The sequence below is a fragment of the Lethenteron reissneri genome, chromosome 16 (genome assembly GCF_015708825.2).
Source record: "Lethenteron reissneri isolate LAM-NWPU_2019-01 chromosome 16, ASM1570882v1, whole genome shotgun sequence".
Classification (NCBI taxonomy): domain Eukaryota; kingdom Metazoa; phylum Chordata; class Hyperoartia; order Petromyzontiformes; family Petromyzontidae; genus Lethenteron; species Lethenteron reissneri.
Window position 1 is genome coordinate 13,793,439 of NC_083794.1, and position 17,810 is coordinate 13,811,248.

The following is a 17,810-nucleotide window of genomic DNA, read 5'->3' on the forward strand; positions in this document are numbered from 1 at the left end:
GGTCTATTGTTGTGCTTGTTCACACAGGGAAGCCTCGCCGAGTAAATTCCAGGACAGTCCCCGCCAACTTCGCAGCAGAGGGCGATGATCGCTCAGCAGATTCTAATCGAGTCGTTCTGTACACCATACCTGGATTAAACATTGTGCATACAAGTACTGTGACACCACAATTCCATCCAGAACAGTAAAATATACGGGCATACAACTTAATGCTGTGCAGTACAAGATCGTTATATACACGATGCTTTCCAATAGTGTTATGCACGGAATAGAATAATCATTCAGCACTATGCAATATATCTGTAGACGTACTGGGAGGGGGGATGCTGCCGTAGTTGCAAGGAACACTGCTGGACTTGCAATCCGAATGGTCGCCTGTTCGAGTCTGCCCACCCAGTACTGCGGTACAAATGGGTGGTGGGGTAAAGTGTGAGTACTCCCACCAGTTCCAAGGCACTTGGCCAGCGTGGAAAAGTAGGCCAATTACCTTCCAAGAGGGCACTCTTCGGCCCGCAGTTATTGACTGTCCACGTGACCCACTAGTGACAGCGTGTTATATTTATTCATTCTCACTTGATTGGTTGACTGCTGTGCAGATGGGTTTTATTTTGTGATGATTTTCACCATTTTTTCCATGTATTCCTGGCCATTTTTCCCCTTAACGTAAAATCTTCTTGAGCTACATTTACTTATTTTGGCACATCTTTAATACGTGCACGTCTGGTAGTGTGTATGTGTATATGTGTGTGCACAGGGGAGCGGTTAGCGCGATACAAATCCGGCGACCCGAGTTAGATTATCTGAACGGATCGTGGGCCTCCCCTAGGTAGACTCAGCCTCAAATGAGTACCTGGTGCGACGTGTAAACATCGCCACCAGGAACACAAAAACGTCCGGGCGTGGTGTTGGCCACCCACCCACTCGTGTGCCGGTCCGGCCTTCATAGGTGCTCGCAAACAGCACTTGCCCCAACAGTCCGTTAAGGCTATACGGGGGATCTTGGTCTTTGTGTGTCCAATACAATTGACATGATGTATGTATACTCTTTGGTTTTTTTCGGTAAAGTCACGTAGGTGAAAACTAAATAAAATTAAAATAAAACAACTAAATAAAAAAAATCATCTACGTGACTTTACCGAAAAAAAAAGAGTATGGATCCTTGAAGTCACGACAACTTAAAATCTAGAATGATGTATGTAGCTTCACCGTAGATTAAAAAAAAACCCGCAAAACCCATTCATCCGGACGGGGTGGGTAACACGTGGACTCCCCACGTCACGATCCACGCCACATTTTACTTCTGTCCCCGGTCTCCAAAGCTATTCATTTCTTAGGCTTCTCGCGAATTCCTTTCACTCACAAGTCACCGAGTGAACGTGTTAGCAGCGACCAGCTCGGATTGTGTCTTCTTTGTTGCGCGCCGGCTGCAACCCGGACGATTGCGTGACCTCGTTCAGTCACAACAAGCTTCATGGCGACCTCCGGCTGGCTCAACTCGACTGACCTGTGAAGGGGCTCGTCAAGAAGGAGACTCACCCCCCCACCCCCATCTCTCTCTCTCCCACCTCCCGCCGTGTCACTCCGTCTCCTGCGAGAATGGCAGCTGCCTCGCCACCGCTTCTGCTGCTGTTGCTGCTGTTGGCCGCGGTGGCCACTCCATGTGCCAGTGGCCGGGTGCCTTCGGCCAACAAGTGTCTGGTGTGGGGTCCGGGGCTACACACGGCGGTCGTGCTGCCCGCTCGCTACTTCTTTGTCCAGGCGGTGGACAAGTCGGGAGAGAAGTGAGTACACGCCGCACTTCGATTGTAATCGCCGCTTCTTCCACGCTCATCTCACGGGGTTCGGGTGGGGGATGGCTTGTGGGTCTGGGAGACGGTGAACTTACGGAGGAGGTTGGGGGGGGGGCTGTATTTTGAATGGGAAAGTTTCAATCAGGGCAGCTCTGATCTCAAAAAGTAAATCCCGAAGTTATGCCTCCCCCCCCCCCGGGCATCTCCGACTGACATTATTACATCCTGCGGGTTTCACATGTTTTGTGCGCTTCGTGTGGCAGTCGCGTCGAAGCGTTGAAAAAACTTGGCATTCATGATCAATCCACTGCTGATGGACCTTCTCTCCAAGCTATCGCCGTATTCCACCATCATGCGATGTTACTAATTGACCAGGCACTAAACATTGCGATCTTGTATTGGACTATACTTCTATGCTCCCATTCATAAACTCGAGCTTTAACCAGCGTGGTATTGTAATGTAAAATCGCCCCCAAGCCGTCCCGGCACCAGAGTATAAGACGCACCCCCCAACTCGTGATTTTAACATACACGCGGGTGAAAATGTGCGTCTTATTAATCTGGAGAATGATGGTGAGTGCCATCGGAGTGTGTAATGTCACTTGCCGTGCTCGTACGACTGTTATATAACACGCGGTCGTGCGAGCCGGGCACCCATTGCAGTCGTAGGAGCACATCCCCCGAGGGCATTTCGCACATCTTGTGTGTGTGGGTGATTGCCACGGCGAACTCGCACACACAACAGAAACCCACACATTTGAAGTAATTGCATTGGGTTAACTTCCTCCTGGGTGAGGCTATATGACCTTGGGCAAACCACATTTTGTCACGAATCTCACGGAACAGCTGATTGTAGTCCGCCTGGCATTTGGTGAGTGAAGACTGCTGAAAAGAAGCAATTAGTTATGAATGCAGGCTGGGTGTATGTGTGCGTGAATGGGAAAAGGTAGTGTAGCGGTGTGCACGCCGCACTACAAACCCGGTCACACGAGTTCGATACCCGCTCACGGCCAACACCAGCGAAGATTATCTGAAGCAGACCTGGGCCTCCCCTAAGTCGACTCAACCTCAAATGATTACGATATGTAAACATCGCTACTCGGAGACAAAAGCGGCCGGGCGTGGTGGTGACCACCCACCCCAGCGTATGCCATGCAGACCTTAATAGGTGCTCGCTAACAGCACTTGCCCAGACAGACAGCCTGTTTAGGCTGAAACAGGGGGATGTCTTTGAATTAATTAATGTGTGTCAGACGTGGAGCCAGAAGAGGATGGGGTGGTATGTGTCTTCCCGGAGCGCGAGACCGCTAATGTGTTGCACGTGCAGCACGTGGCATCCAGGTGGTGACGACACTCGTATTGCTGGCACACTGCTGGGAACCTCCACCCAGAGGCCGCCCGCAGCTTCATTTCTTCTAGTTCGCAAACTATACTCTTTGGTTCTTTCGGTAAAGTCACGTAGGTATAAAATAAATTAAATCACGACGTTTCGATTGCAACACAAGCAATCATCATCAGGTGGGAAAACCACAGCAATATTTTTTTTGTTGAAGTGGGAGTGGCTGTGGTTTTCCCACCTGATGATGATTGCTTGTGTTGCAATCGAAACGTCGTGATTTGATTTATTTTATTTTCTACCTACGTGACTTTACCGAAAGAACCATAGAGTATGGATCCCTGCAGTCACGAAAACTTCAAATCTAGATTTTTTTCGCAAACAATGTTTTCCGTCAGCGCAAATCCCTGCGCACGGTGGCAATATGTTCAGGAGCTCAGTGCCAATGTGGAAGTCTGCTCGTCACCACGATAGGGCTTCAGGAGAGAGTTCGTGTACTTTTGATATGCCTCTGATGAAGGAGTGCAGACTCCAGTGGCTTAGTTTATTCTCCAAAGTTTGGATTGCTTGTTCCAGTTTCACAGCCGACACCCAATGGGTTGCATGCCAATAGCTTAGATGTACTCATCGGAAATTATAGAGGAATGGTTTCAACCTGGCAACATTGTATTTCTAATTTTAGGGCGTGCAGTCACTGCAAAGGACTTCTTTTAATATTCAGTGGATACACGTGCCATTATTCACGCTATTGGATAACGTCGTTGTGTGTGTTGATAATTCTTGGCACACCAGATGTGTTTCAAAGTCCTGTTCCACCCTCGAGAAGGTAAACAACCCCACTCCTGCCCTGGGGGAGGGCGGGGGGTGAGAATGCAGACAAGTTCAACAGCTTTACAACAGAGGCTAATAAATGGAGACGATAATATTTTCAATGAACAGATGTAAAAACACATTGCCTTGATTGTTCAGTTCAGTACCCACATGAAATGAACTCGGCATTTACAACACAACCATCTTTTAATCTGGATGGAAGGAGAGCGGCCACAACAACAATTTGAAGTGACGTAGCATCGTGAAATGCAATCACATTTCAAAATGCTTTACACAAAAAGAAACTACAGTTGGAAACTTGGGAGCTAGAGAGAGCAACTACTACAGTCCTTCCCGGAGTCAGAGCAAGCTGGGCCCGGCTCCAACAAACACAACAACGAGACCCAGGGACAACCAGAGCAGCAATAACTGCCGGGTTAATCACGTGGTCCCAGCATCCATTCAGTGAGACATTTCTGATGATGTTGGTAAGACCTTCTTATATCTTTACCGTGGATCTCTCAAACGTTGTTAAAAAGATGTTGTCTCTGCCTGCCGCACCCGTGCGCAGTTCTCACCCAGTCCTCTCCTGCTTTTGTCCCGTCCGACCCGGTCCCGTCTCGCCAGTGCGCAGCTTCACTTCCTCGCCGGGCGAGGGCACGTTTAAGGTGAAGCTGTCGGCGGCGGACGGCGCGTTCCTGCGTGCGTGGGTGCAGGTGCTGGACCGGCACGACGGCTCCTTCCTGGTGCGCTACAAGCTGTACGCGTCGTACACCGACCTGCGCGTCGAAGTCACCTACCGTGACAAGCACATCGCCAAGTCGCCCTACACGCTCCGGGGTGAGCCGTCCCACCATGTCCCTCTAACCCAGGGATTGGCAACCAAATAATAATAAGACTAAGAGATGTTTTTGTTAATTCGGCAAACAAAAGCTCAATAAATCAAGAGTCGCAATGCATGTGAATAATGTCACGAAGCAGTCCTTAAAGAGCCGCGTTAGGCTCTGGTGCCGCAGGTTTCCGACCCCTGGTCTAACCTCACCAACAACAACAACAGCAATGGCCTTGCCGCTAATTGGCTCAACACCTTTAATCGTTGTTGTCTGTTTGTTTATGCAATATTTATTAAGGACCATCTGCCCATTCTCTGCAAAATGTATGTTTACGTCTTTATTTTGTTGTCACTGCGCTCACACACCACGGATCTCCCTTGTAAAATAGCCGGGTAACTGGCTAAACGGGATCACCCGTGCAACAACGAAAATAATCTTAAACTTCCTGAATAAAAAATTCTTCATTTAGTTCCTGGAAGAAGCTCCGAACACGTGGAGCGAAATATCGGACGGTCGTACCAAACAACGTGCGGTATGAACCGCACAGAGCGCCGAATGGCGCGACAGCGAAATCCCACGGGGTCGGTGACTCTGACGCTCCCGCACATGCGCGCTGTGCAGGCGAGGTGTACAACGAGCTGTGCGCGTGCCCACGCACGGACGGCGACCGTTGGTACGCCGACATGGGCTGCCGCGACAAATACCCGCAAATCGCGCGCGACCTCGAGCCGTTCCCCGCCGTCGACCTGGACCACGTGGCACGCGAGGCCCCCAAGCGCTTCGGGCAGTGGCACAGCCTGTGCCACTACACCATCAAGGATAACAAGGTGAGGATGATTATATATGGGGGTCCAGGAGGATGGCTAGTACAAGGGATTCAACTCAATGGGAGTTTAGCCCACCGGGTGGACCCTGCCCAGTAGGTTGTGTGCTGGAGGAGTGGGCGAGGGGTGGGCCACAGGCCTTGGCGCTCTGTCAGGTTGCCCTGCGACGCAGCGATCCGTCTGGCACCTGGGCATGAGCTGATATTGGCGCTGCCATCTTCGCAATTCTACGTAGGTAAACATTAAACGAGTTTGATAACCTAATTTACATGTTTTATTTATCTGTTTATTTTATCTTGGCCATCTCTCCCCCCACCCCCCACCATCAAATGTTGACTGTACATTAATTTATTTTACTTGCAGGTTTACAGACGAACGTTTGGGCAACACGTGGACTTCAAGATGTTCATGGATGCCATGCTTCTCTCTCTCACACGCAAGGTCTGAAACGAGTTGGGCCCCGCATTCTAAACTGCCTGAGTCACAATATTATCAAACCATGAACATTTATGGGGTTTTTTTTTAGGTGGCTAAGTGGCTCAGAAGTCAGAGGTCAGAGTGCTGAGCTGGCACCGCTAGGATCTGGGGTTCAAATCCAGCTGTGGTTATACTGGGTTGCCAAGTCTAGCGAGTTAATTGGTTCCACCCGGTCACCAATGACTCCACACAATAAAACAACAAGTAAAATTTGGTTCTGGACCTAATTTGTCTAAATTCCAGCTCTGAGAAGTAAAAAATAAATATTGGTTTGACTGTCACACGATGATCAGATCCGAGAGAAAATTGCTGTCCCCCGACTGTGTGGACCAGGTCACTTGAAGGGATCTCAGAGGTCGCTCTGCGATATCCGCTTCCATAGGGCAGTCCTCTAACACGAGGGGTTGCACTGGTCTGGGAGAGTTCCAAATTAATTCCTCTTCTTTTTATGCAACACCAATAGAACAATTTTGATCAAATTAGTGGGTGGGTGACCCAAAAAAAAGTACGTTTAAAAATACATCTATTTTACTGTTACAATAGTTTGTAATAGGTACTGGATAAGCTCTCCATATCATTGAAACTCTTTTCAAATATCATTTGAAAGCCACCAATTGCTGAACGCTTAACCATGTGGTGGGTGTTGCGCTGTGTAGGTGTGGTTGCCAGACATGGAGTTTTTCGTGAACCTGGGTGACTGGCCCCTGGAGAAGGGGAAGGCGCCGGACGGAAGCCTTCTTCCCATCTTCTCGTGGTGCGGCTCGGAGGAGACGCGCGACATCGTCATGCCGACTTACGACCTGACCGAATCCGTCCTCGAGACAATGGGCAGGTGAGGCATTCTGGGTAACGGAGGGGTGGCGATACCGAAGCACTCGCTTTTTTCCCATATTACACTCGGCCTATACTGAAGCACACGAGAGGGCGTATGCCACAGAGATGGAGTCTTGAAATCATCTCGTATGTGGGCAAGAGATGGATTGCTACATCGCAAGGCTGCTGACAGACGGTGACGGCTTGGTGGGAGGCCTTATTGCACCAGCGCATTGACCACGGCCGGACAATAATCGAGAGTCGTCCGTTATCAAACGAACAGAACTCTGGCGGACGATTGAAACCCAAGTTTGACGTCTTCTGCGCGCGAATGCCCCTTCGCCGCAGGGTGTCGCTCGACCTGATGTCGGTGCAGGCCAACACGGGCCCCGCGTGGGCCAACAAGACGGAGCGCGCGTTCTGGCGCGGTCGGGATAGCCGGCAGGAGCGACTGGACCTGGTGAAGATGGTGCGGTCCGACCCTAACTCCACCATCGATGCTGCCATCACTCACTTTTTCTTCTTCAAGCACGACGAGAGCCTCTACGGCCCCACCGTGCCTTCCATCTCCTTCTTCGACTTCTTCAAAGTACGTCGCTTTGAATCGAGTTCCACAGGCAGGAAGTGTAGCGAGTAACCCCCTTGTGCCTCCTGATTTTGGACGACTTCTAGGAAATGTCAAAACATCAGAATTCACCAATCTCATGATACGACGCAATTGCCCATAAAAATAAAGGTGGGGTTTTTTTGGGTTATATCGCGTAAATATAAATGCGTCATTAACCCACCACCACCCGACACAGCCAATTAGCAAGGTTTGTCACATAAACGAAACGTGCCAATTAGTTACTAGTTCGGCACAACGTTGTGTTGAAGAGTAAACCCACAACGTTTACAATTTGAGTACTCCATTGCATGCGTTCTCTCGTTGCGGTGGAGCTTGGGTTGAGGAGGAAGGCAGGACTCAAGATGACGGTGTGTGCCTGTGTGCGTGTGCTGGTGTGTGTGCGTGTGCTGGTGTGTGTGCATGCCTGTGTGTGTGTGTGTGCGAGCACGCTCCCCCCCCCGTGTTTGTCACTCAGTTCAAATACCAGCTGAACATCGACGGCACGGTGGCGGCGTACCGGCTGCCCTACCTGCTGGCGGGCGACAGCCTCGTGCTCAAGCAGGAGTCGCCCTACTACGAGCACTTCTACTCGGAGCTGAGGCCCTGGGAGCACTACGTGCCCTTCCGGCGCGACCTCGGCGACCTGCAGGAGCGCCTCCGCTGGGCACAGGAGCACGACGATGAGGTACGGATTCCACGCCGAGGTTACGGGCTTAATTATTCTTTTTAGCGAATGTTTTTACACCTGACTTTTACACAATTAGAGCACCAGATACACAATATGAATAAATAACTGTATATCCAGATTTGAAGTTTTCGTGACTGCAAGGATCCATACTCTTTGGTTCTTTCGGTAAAGTCACGTAGGTGAAAATAAAATAATATAAAAATAACTAAATCACGACGTTTCGGAGGCAACACAAGCTTCCGTCATCAGGTGGGACAACCACAGCAAAAATGTGTTTTTTTACTGTATTTTTTTTTTTGCTGTGGTTGTCCCACCTGATGACGGAAGCTTGTGTTGCCTCCGAAACGGCGTGATTTTTTAAATTTTATTATTATTTTATTTTCACCTACGGGACTTTACCGAAAGAACCAAACTGTATATCCATGTCAATGTTATGCTGTGAGTGGACGTCAGCACACGTAGCCACAGAGCCATGTGACAGCCTCCTTCTCCAGCACGTGCAGGGCAACAAGTCCACCCGGCACACCCTGACGGACTTCAGGTTACGGATTTAGCGACGACGATGATTACGTTGTTGTAGTATTCAATCACACACGCTGATACCCACACGGGGTTTATGGTGGCCATGTAATGATGCATCGTTTTACCGATTTAAAATCAATTCCTAACTCTCCACGATGCACGCAATAAATAATGCGTGTATGAATCAATTATTTTATTATATGTGTATGTGGTATGTGAACGGTTCACGTGACATCTGCAGCCGCTCAAGATTCTACTTACACCACAACGGCAAAATAATACAACGATTTTTTAAAATCTAATTTCAACACTGGACTGCGACGATTCCTCAAATCGTTACATGCAGAGCGTACAGCATTTGCTGAAAAACGCTGTGGGTGGATTTCATTGTGGGTGGATTTTACGTGCCCAGGGCAGATTTTACCGGTTAGTGACCAACAAAATTACGTGCGTTATGCCAGTTTTTGTCATTGTTGAATCTACAAATGGTCATTATCACCATCATCGTCGTCATGTATTATTTATACTGCTCCTCCGATGCAGTGCATTTCAAGCCACCAGAATTTGAGAAAAAAACAAGAGAACCACCCAATTGGGAAGTGATTTCAGACAACATACTAAATATTGTAAATATAGCTTCGAATGCCAACTGCAGCTGTGTTTCCCCCTCGGTACGTGCTGCTCCGTACTCTGTAACACTATGCCCCTGCACGCTTTGCACAAATCCACGACAGCGCCCCATGGTCGGCATTAACGACTTGCTTTCAGGTGACCCAGCGGCTGAGCGAGCAGCTTGCTATCAGAAGGTCGCCAGTTAAAATCCTGGTTCGGAGTTGACTCACACCATGATCCTTCCGAGGTCGATAAAATAATTACCGCTTTACGGAGATGTCAACAGTGGTTGTGGTTTTCTTATGGAGATAATCACCTCGCCCCCCCCCCCCCCCACCAGAGGAATGTGGAATTGACACCATCGGCTTAGGACTGCGAACAGGAGATGACCACCGCCTCTGTGCAAGGAATCACTTTTGACGCATCTCCGTGAAGAGGTGGAGACCCTTGCGATGAGGATGATGATGATGCCATCCGTGTCTTGTGTCCCTCGCGTTGCAGGCGAGGCAGATAGCCAAGCGAGGCCAGCAGTACGTCCGCAACAACCTCATGTCCGACCAAGTCTTCTGTTACCACTACAGCCTCTTCCAGGTAAGTGAGGAAGCACTATTTGTCTTGTAATTGTTTTTATCTCTCGATTGTGCTCTCGGCTCGTTGTCACGCGACAAAGAATCCATTCGGATCTCTCGCTGCACATAAGCAACCCTTTGTGTTCGCCGTGATCAAACCCCTGCTGGGTGAAGGCCGCTCCAAAGCCCGTCTTCATCACTGACGATCATTCACTCAGCACCTGCTCACGATCGCCAGCCATCTGTAGGACCATCGACTCAATCCCAGTGAGGAGTACAGCGACATTGGGACTGCGCAGTTCACTCCCACACAGAGACACAATCTACCCAGAAAAATCGAGCACTTTGTTTTGTGCACATCCCGACGAAGTTTGTTAGGATGATCGTGATGGTTACGGTGATCGGCATAACTTGTAGACCTGGAATGGGGGAATCTGCAGCCTGTGACTTTGTTTCATACAGCCCGCGACCACATGAGGCCTGTCATTTCTAAGCAGGCCGTAAACGGTATTTATTCATCAATATAATAATTTTAGGGTGTACTAACAGGTGATAGAGGGGAATGTTTCAGACCTGGCAACAACACTGTGTTTAAAATGTATAGTCTGCTCGGTCACCTGTAAAGCTGAGCCACAATTAGTGTCCACGTTATTATTGGACAACGCTAGGGTGCGTGTTAATGTACGGCCCGCTGAACATTGTAAGTCGTGTTCGTCCCTCCGTAAATAAAATGTTCCCCACCGCTGATCAGCGCGGTTGGCTTCGTACGGTGCGAAAGAAGTTCAACATACCACACAGTTCTGTGAGCGCTGCTTTTTTCATGTGTTCTTTAGGAAGACCACTTGCGCTCTGTAGGAGTTAAACCCCCCTCGCGCTCTTTAAGAACATGACCAATGCCCCTTCAAGAGCACAAACTAGAGCCTCTTGCGACAGTAACCCGAGGTTCCCCAGCCCTGCCATGTAGGTCATTGTCACCGTCGTCACGACGGCCATCGCCGTGTGACCCCTGCCCTCCCAGGAGTACGCCCGGCGGCAGACGACAAAGCCGAAGGTGTGGGAGGACATGGAGGCGGTGGAGCAGCCTCCGGACGAGCCCTTCCCTTGCTCGTGCCACCGAGCGGCGAAGGTGACAACCGCCTCACCCTCGCACCGTCACTCGCCCCGCGAGTACGGCGCGGTGCACATTGCGCACTAAGGGGATCAACGAGCGAATCGTATCCGTGGGCAACCCAGAAATCGCGAGACAAAAGATGAATGCGTAATGTGTTAAAAGGTAAAAGTGTAGCCCCGCAATTGCTTCCGCACTCCGCTGGTGGCGAAGGGTCTCCGCTAGAGGAGGCTTTTTGGCCTTATTCTTGCATGCTGGCCAGACTTTTTGGAAGAGATGGGAGTACCCACGCTTTACCCCGTTGCACCGTGACCTGCCGATCGACTGGCTGTGGTGTATACATTTATACTGCTGGGTGGACAGGGGAAGGAGAGGGTGGTGGAAGGAAATTTCAGAAACCGCCACCACCGGGAGACAGAATCGAACCGGCGACCTCTGGCTTGCAAGTACCACAACTTGCTGTTGCAACACACAGATCGTAAGACAAAGATGAATACATCTTGTCTATTGCAATGTAAGCCGCGTGTCTGCAAGGTGCTGCTGGGTAATTGGTTCTAATTACTCATCAAACATTTGTCTTTGTCTTCTCTGCCAGGAGAAGGATGAGCTGTGAGAGGAGCGGACGGTGATGAATTGCCGATTATCGTGGGACTGCAAGAGTTTTTTTTTTTTGACCAACTTTTTTGCTTTTTACTTTATCAGAAAAATAACTCGATTGCACCATGAGAGGTCCTATGGACCTCATCGCATCGTACACCCACACACTCTGTGTTGGTCTGTGAGGAAGAGGCTGCTCTCCTTGACGCACCCCGGGAACGATAAGTTTTAACTGCGCTTCGCCAGGCTAAGGTGTGGCACCTTAGCCATTGGAGCTGTGCTCAAGGTCGACAGTTTTGAGCGGCGATTATAAACTGATCTGAAGGAATTTCAACTCCCATTTGTCTTTAGCCTCACACTACAGTGCTGTGTACTTGCACTCTATGCAAAACTGTAGGAAACGCTATTGTGGAAAGTCCACAGGTCGACGAACCAATGCAAAAGGTTTATTGTGGGTGGAGACGCGGAACGCCCCCCCCCCCCCCCCCGTCTGTGTCTTCTATATTCTAACTGGGCTCGCTGTCTGTACGTTACGTGTGGCATTGCCCGTGCTCCTGTACCGCAGGTGAATTCAATCGGTTGCATTTACAGCCCCCTATCACTCGGTTGGTGGATGAAGTATCTCCCACGCCATGTCGGTCGTGGCGGTTGTTTGACCATACTTCGCCAAGCTGGTTTGTGCGGGTTGGTTAATTTGCCGACCGGTTCCAGTATATTACTCGCCGCTGAAGTCAGCCATGGCTGGGGAGAGTTACTTAATGAATGATCAAGAGGATTTGTTAACTTTCACAATGTGATTAATTGAGCTTGAATCACTATATACCCAATTGAGCTTTACGATACAATTAACACTCCTTCCCTGAGGCTACCCCCGTTCTGTGGAGGGGCCGACACTGGTGGAACGTGTGTGGCGCATGAGTGTATCGGGCTCCTCGATTTGGCACCGCAGTTTACGCTTTGTCCGGCGCTTGCTTTAGCCAAGTGGGAAGCTCACGGGGTCTGGGGGGAAGGGGAGCGTGGTGGTGAAACTTAGCGACGCGTCGTCACTTTGTGTTCCTGACGCGTGCTCCTGGCGTTGCCGATGAGAGAGCTGCCTATAGGACTGCGTGCGTGCGTGAAATTGAACAAGCCATAGCAAAACGTAATGTTGCATTCCACGATTGGGGGATGCCACGTGGTTTTTGACTTCAGTCTTTTTTCATTTTAGAATAGTGATGTCGTAAAATGCGTCTTTAAATCGGGGGTTGTCTCGGGTGGTCCTGCAATGTTTGTCCTCATCTCAAAGAAGTTACAGATCACTGATGACAGTTTTCTGGGGTGCTACTGACGAAATTTGGCGTCTCCCGTGTGAAGTGGCATCGTGGCTGTGCGCAGCAGTCAGATCATTGCCGAGATGGTCGTAAAAAGCGTGCCGTGCCCAGTGGGACAGCGCTGGTTAATGACGTTTCTTGTGAAGGACAGTATCAAACCAGTTTAATATGTACATCGTGTCGAAACGCGTTTCTCACATACGTGTTGAGTATTGCAAGAGATTTTAAAGAGGGGGCATGAGTCGGTAATAAACCATGAGGATGTGAAAGGATTCCTGAAACATCTGCACACAAGCGCTAGATATTTATCTGCTTTTGGCATGAACGAGTTGCTGCTCCCTTCGGTGGGTGGTTTCGCACGCCGTAGGCGAGGGTTGTTGGATCGCACAAAGATTGTGAAGCTCCCTTCTCGGTGGGCATTAAGGCGCCATACCGTGGCTCGCCTGGGGAACGTGGTACAAGGAATGTGGACCCCCATCATCTGTAGGGGTTGGAGTCTTGCATCATCGTTGTTTCAGGTGCTCTCGTGTTGTCTCGCGCTAATGGAGTTGGCCAAACGTCCAGAGTTAGGGACAACATGGGAAAAGCTTGGTTTCGTTTGATGGCTACCTTCCCTCGATCCCTTTGTGATAGCCCACACCTCCTGAATCTATGAAACCCACGGAGTGCTTTACAGATTTGTAATTTTTTTACGGGACATTCAAGTACGATGTTGTCATGAAATGCCTTGAAAACTATGGTCAGTATCAGAACTAAAAGTGCAGCTTCAACCTTGACCGGACCCCTCTTATGTTGTCAGATGAATCCTCGACTTTATATTCTAACGTTTTATACTCTCGTTCACACGATACACTATCACGGTTTCCTCCTTAATCACAACAAGTTGCCTTACATCGCCTGACCTCGTCAAGTCTCGTTGCGGCCCAGTGGAGCGATTTTGTAATCCAGGTTGGGAAAATGTTTTGCGTATTTTTATGAAGAAAAAAATATCGAATAAACGTTTATTTTTTCCCCCGTCATATTGATGTTTCCCTTTGTCATGTCTGTGTGTGCCTGTGTGTTGGCTTAGTTGCGGAATGGTGGCGCAATATTTGGCCCACTGCGCTCGCAACCCGGATGACCCGAGTTCCATTCCCGTTCGTGATCAATAACGGTGGTTAATGTATTTGAACCGGACCTGGGCCTCGCCTAGGTCGACTCAGCCTTATATTAGTACCTGGTGTGGATGGAACACATCAGCAATGGGGAAACAAAGGTGGCCGGGCATGGTGTTGGGCACCTCGTGCGCCATGCCTGCCTCATAGGCGCTCACTACCCCCCCCCCCCCACCTTCCCTGGTTAACCCACTACTCCAAACCGTTATCCCTACCAGTGTGAGGTCGTGAACCCGGTTAACCCGGTTAACTTTGATCGGCCACATTGTGGGGGGAGAATTATTCAGAGGTTGTGGTTGGAACCGAGAGCGGATACATTCCGTTCTGCGGATGTATCCACATTCCGTTGTGCGGATGTATCCACTCCTGCTTTTTGGGTCGCAAAAATAAAAGAAAATAAACTTGAAATTTGTTTTAAGTATTCAGGGAAAGCATATTATTTCTTGTTAGCAGTTTCTTTTGTGTATTGGGGCGGTGGGTTATATACGGTACAAAATAAGTTCAAACGTACATACGAAATAAGTTAAAACATACATACGAAATATGTTTCAAACATACATACGAAATATGGTTCAAACATACATACGAAATAAGTTCAAACGTACATACGAAATAAGTTCAAACGTACATACGAAATAAGTTCAAACATACATACGAAATAAGTTCAAACGTACATACGAAATAAGTTCAAACATACATACGAAAAATGGTTCAAACATACAAAATAAGTTCAAACATACATACGAAAAATGGTTCAAACATACATACGAAATAAGTTCAAACGTAAATACGAAATAATTTCAAAGGTACATACGAAATAAGTTCAAAGGTACATACGAAATATGGTTCAAACATACATACGAAATAAGTTCAAAGGTACATACGAAATAATTTTAAAGGTACATACAAAATGTCAAACTCTCCAGGCAGGTCACAGGGAAGTTGCGCATCTGCTGGGAACATGGTCACACTGTTGTAGATGATATGTTTCGTGTGTTAATCTTGTTTACTGCACCACAACAGGGAACTGGCTATCTTGGTCGGCTGGACAGCCTTTACACAACCGGCTTTTCGTGTGCAGTGTTCGTGAATTTTTTCTTTTTTCCCAAAAAAACGTGTCGCACGCACTGCAGATTGTTTTGTCAAATCGACGCGTGTTTGTTAAAGCAGAACTAGGTGAACATTCGCAGGGAAATGACAACTTTAAAAACTTAATTTTCCAGAGGCAGGTTCCTAATTCACCACCCACATTACTTCTCCCACCGTGCTCAATTGTGAATACGCGCGTGCTCAAGGACATTCGGCGTTTGTGAGTGACGATATCTGTTGCCCCTTGGGCAAAAGTCATTCAAGTCAAGCGTGGGAGCGGGCATCTCGAGATGCGTTAAGGAGTCGAAAAGTCTCGATGGCAGCTGCTTTTCTCTCCGGCAAGTGCCTCGCTTGCCCGCATCTCATTTCAGCGAAAGCGCGTCGACAGTTCATCGCCGTCCAACGTCAACACCCTGGCAATTGTTCACGGCTCACAATTGGCCTTTCTGTGAAACACAATGCGCATTGTTCTTTAATGAGCCGTCCTTCGCATTTTCTGTACACGTTCAATTTGATCGTGTGTGTGTCTGTGTATCCGTGTCTACTTACCTATGGGAGCGGTGGTGCAGCGGTTAGCGCTACGCTGCGATACGAACCCGGCGACGCGAGTTCGATTCCCGCTCACGGCCAACACCGGTGACGAGCGTCCAGAGTCAGCGAGAAGGTTCGGGAAGGGGGGCGTGGCCTCGTGTCGAGATATAAAAGGGAGATGCGCGGGAGACTCGGGGCTGTCGCAGTCGGGGGGGGGGGGGTCTCCGCCTGATGTCAAGTGCACGTGTCTTCAATAAAGTACCATCTCAAGAGAAGTGTGCCAAGTCGTCACTCCACATTTCTCCTTCAGACTCCGATCAGAGTCGGGGCCTTGGTTTTGATTCGAGGGGTGTACTGGACGAAAAAAAACGTGACCACCCCCACAATGTCATTGTCCGGAAAGTACTGTAGGAGGATTTTGTTAAGAGTGAGCGGATTGAGTGGCGAGAGAAAATTAATCATAAACTTAACTGACTAATCAAATGGGTTTGTACAGTGTTTCAATTAATATAGCAACATGGGTTAATTGTATATTCATTCTCTATATGTGTGGCTTATCACATATACATTGCGGCGATTAGGAATGTCTTTTATTCCAGGACACTCATAATTCAAAGAAACATAATTTTACGCAAATTGGAGAGAACGGCAAGAAATGGATCGTGGTTTTTTTTCCCGCCATCCGTAACGACGAGTCTCGCACGACGGCCCGTGATCGAGAGCATGCTTGTGCACACTTCATCCTATTCTTTGTTCTTTCGGTAAAGTCACGGATTATTTTCAATTTATTTTAAAAAAAATTTAAACTTTTATTTGATTGTATTTTATTTTCTATCTACGTGACTTTACCGAAAGAACCAAGAATATGAATTCCTGCAGTCACGAAAGTTTTAAGCAAAATTTACACCTCATCCTGCCGATGTTTTTTTATACTCTGCGCGTGGCCACTGTCCCCCGGGTCTGTCCGGCTTCCTCGTCGTGGCAGTGACCAGTGGCTCCGGTTCAGGGCCACGGAAGGATTTCAATTCCGAGTGAAAATTTTGTGTGTGTTGGGTTTATTTTTTTTTAAAAACGGCAGGATGTGTTGGGTTGCTTGGTAGACTGGAGGAGTGCCACGGCAGTCGTCTCTTGGAAGTGGCAAACGTCACGAAAGCCATCCTCTGCCATTTTACTCGCACGTTAAGAACTGCAAAGCGTCTCATTGCGTGTGGGCGACGCGTGTGGCTGAAGGTTACTGGAAAAGTACCACCGTTTGCTTGCTAAGCATTGTCCAGCCTTTGAGTTGCCCATGAAAAGCCACAGACCACACGCCCTCAAAGCCACCCGCACCACTCATGCTTGATTCAAACAGTCATCACATATAGGGATGTACAGTGTGTGCATGTATGTGTTGTACTTGAAGGTAAATCTATTGGCTGATGTGTTCTTGTCGTGTTCATTTGCATCTTGCATGTGACGTCCCTGAAAGCCGATGCGTTGGATTTCAATTGGGCTTCAATGGGCTTGGTCTTGTTAGACCCAGAGGCATTATAGTCCATAACATAGGTCAGTTCTCCATTATCCAGGGTTATGTGGCTCAGATAAAAGAAAACAACGTGGATAATGCGAGTGTTACGAAATAGTCTAAGACGGAATTTGTCATGGTTTTTTTCGTTTCTTAAAGTCATCGGCCACCGGGTCTCGAGTGAGGAGCGCCTGTGGAAGGAACAAGCGAGTACTCAAAAATAAGCGTCGAATATTTTATATTCCATCCTTCCTCACAAGTGCGGTTAATCCGCAACCTGGATTTATTCGCACAGGAAATAAATCGAGAGCTTAATTGCAGTTGTTACAGGTTGGGTGCGTAAGCTACTCTCTCCGCAGGACCAGGACGGAGCTTGCTGACGCGTTAATGGGGGACACGGTGCCAAGCCACCGCCACTGTGAGAGCCAAGGTCCAGGGCAGAATGGCGAGTATGGAGCCGCTCCAATCGAATCTCACCGTGCATCCACTTCCCACACCGATGTGCACCATTCAGAAAATGATGTTGGGAAATTTCAGCTTCTTTTGCACAGTCACACAGAACTGGAACAACGTTCAGGAAGTAAGTCAAAGGCTGTGGGTAGAGTCTATAGCAAAAAAGGGGGGGGGGGGGTTAAT

The 17,810-nt window shown here is 48.7% G+C and overlaps 1 protein-coding gene across 1 annotated transcript; it reads left to right on the forward strand.

Moving 5' to 3' along the window:
• The first annotated feature begins 1,298 nt into the window (after positions 1-1,298).
• POGLUT2 (protein O-glucosyltransferase 2) lies at positions 1,299-13,915 on the forward strand. Its single transcript, XM_061552462.1, has 10 exons — positions 1,299-1,781; positions 4,571-4,776; positions 5,391-5,596; positions 5,957-6,034; positions 6,727-6,902; positions 7,232-7,472; positions 7,966-8,175; positions 9,814-9,903; positions 10,900-11,007; positions 11,585-13,915. Exons 1-10 carry the CDS (start codon positions 1,597-1,599, stop codon positions 11,600-11,602), a joined length of 1,518 nt encoding a protein of 505 aa, XP_061408446.1. The 5' UTR covers positions 1,299-1,596; the 3' UTR covers positions 11,603-13,915.
• Positions 13,916-17,810: the final 3,895 nt, after the last annotated feature.

Coding starts and splice junctions, on each gene's coding strand:
- POGLUT2 (XM_061552462.1), top strand. CDS start 1,597: ATGGCAGCTGCCTCGCCACCGCTTCTGCTGCTGTTGCTGCTGTTGGCC. Junction 5,597..5,956: donor ACACCATCAAGGATAACAAG/GTGAGGATGATT, acceptor TTTTACTTGCAG/GTTTACAGACGAACGTTTGG. Junction 7,473..7,965: donor CCTTCTTCGACTTCTTCAAA/GTACGTCGCTTT, acceptor TTTGTCACTCAG/TTCAAATACCAGCTGAACAT.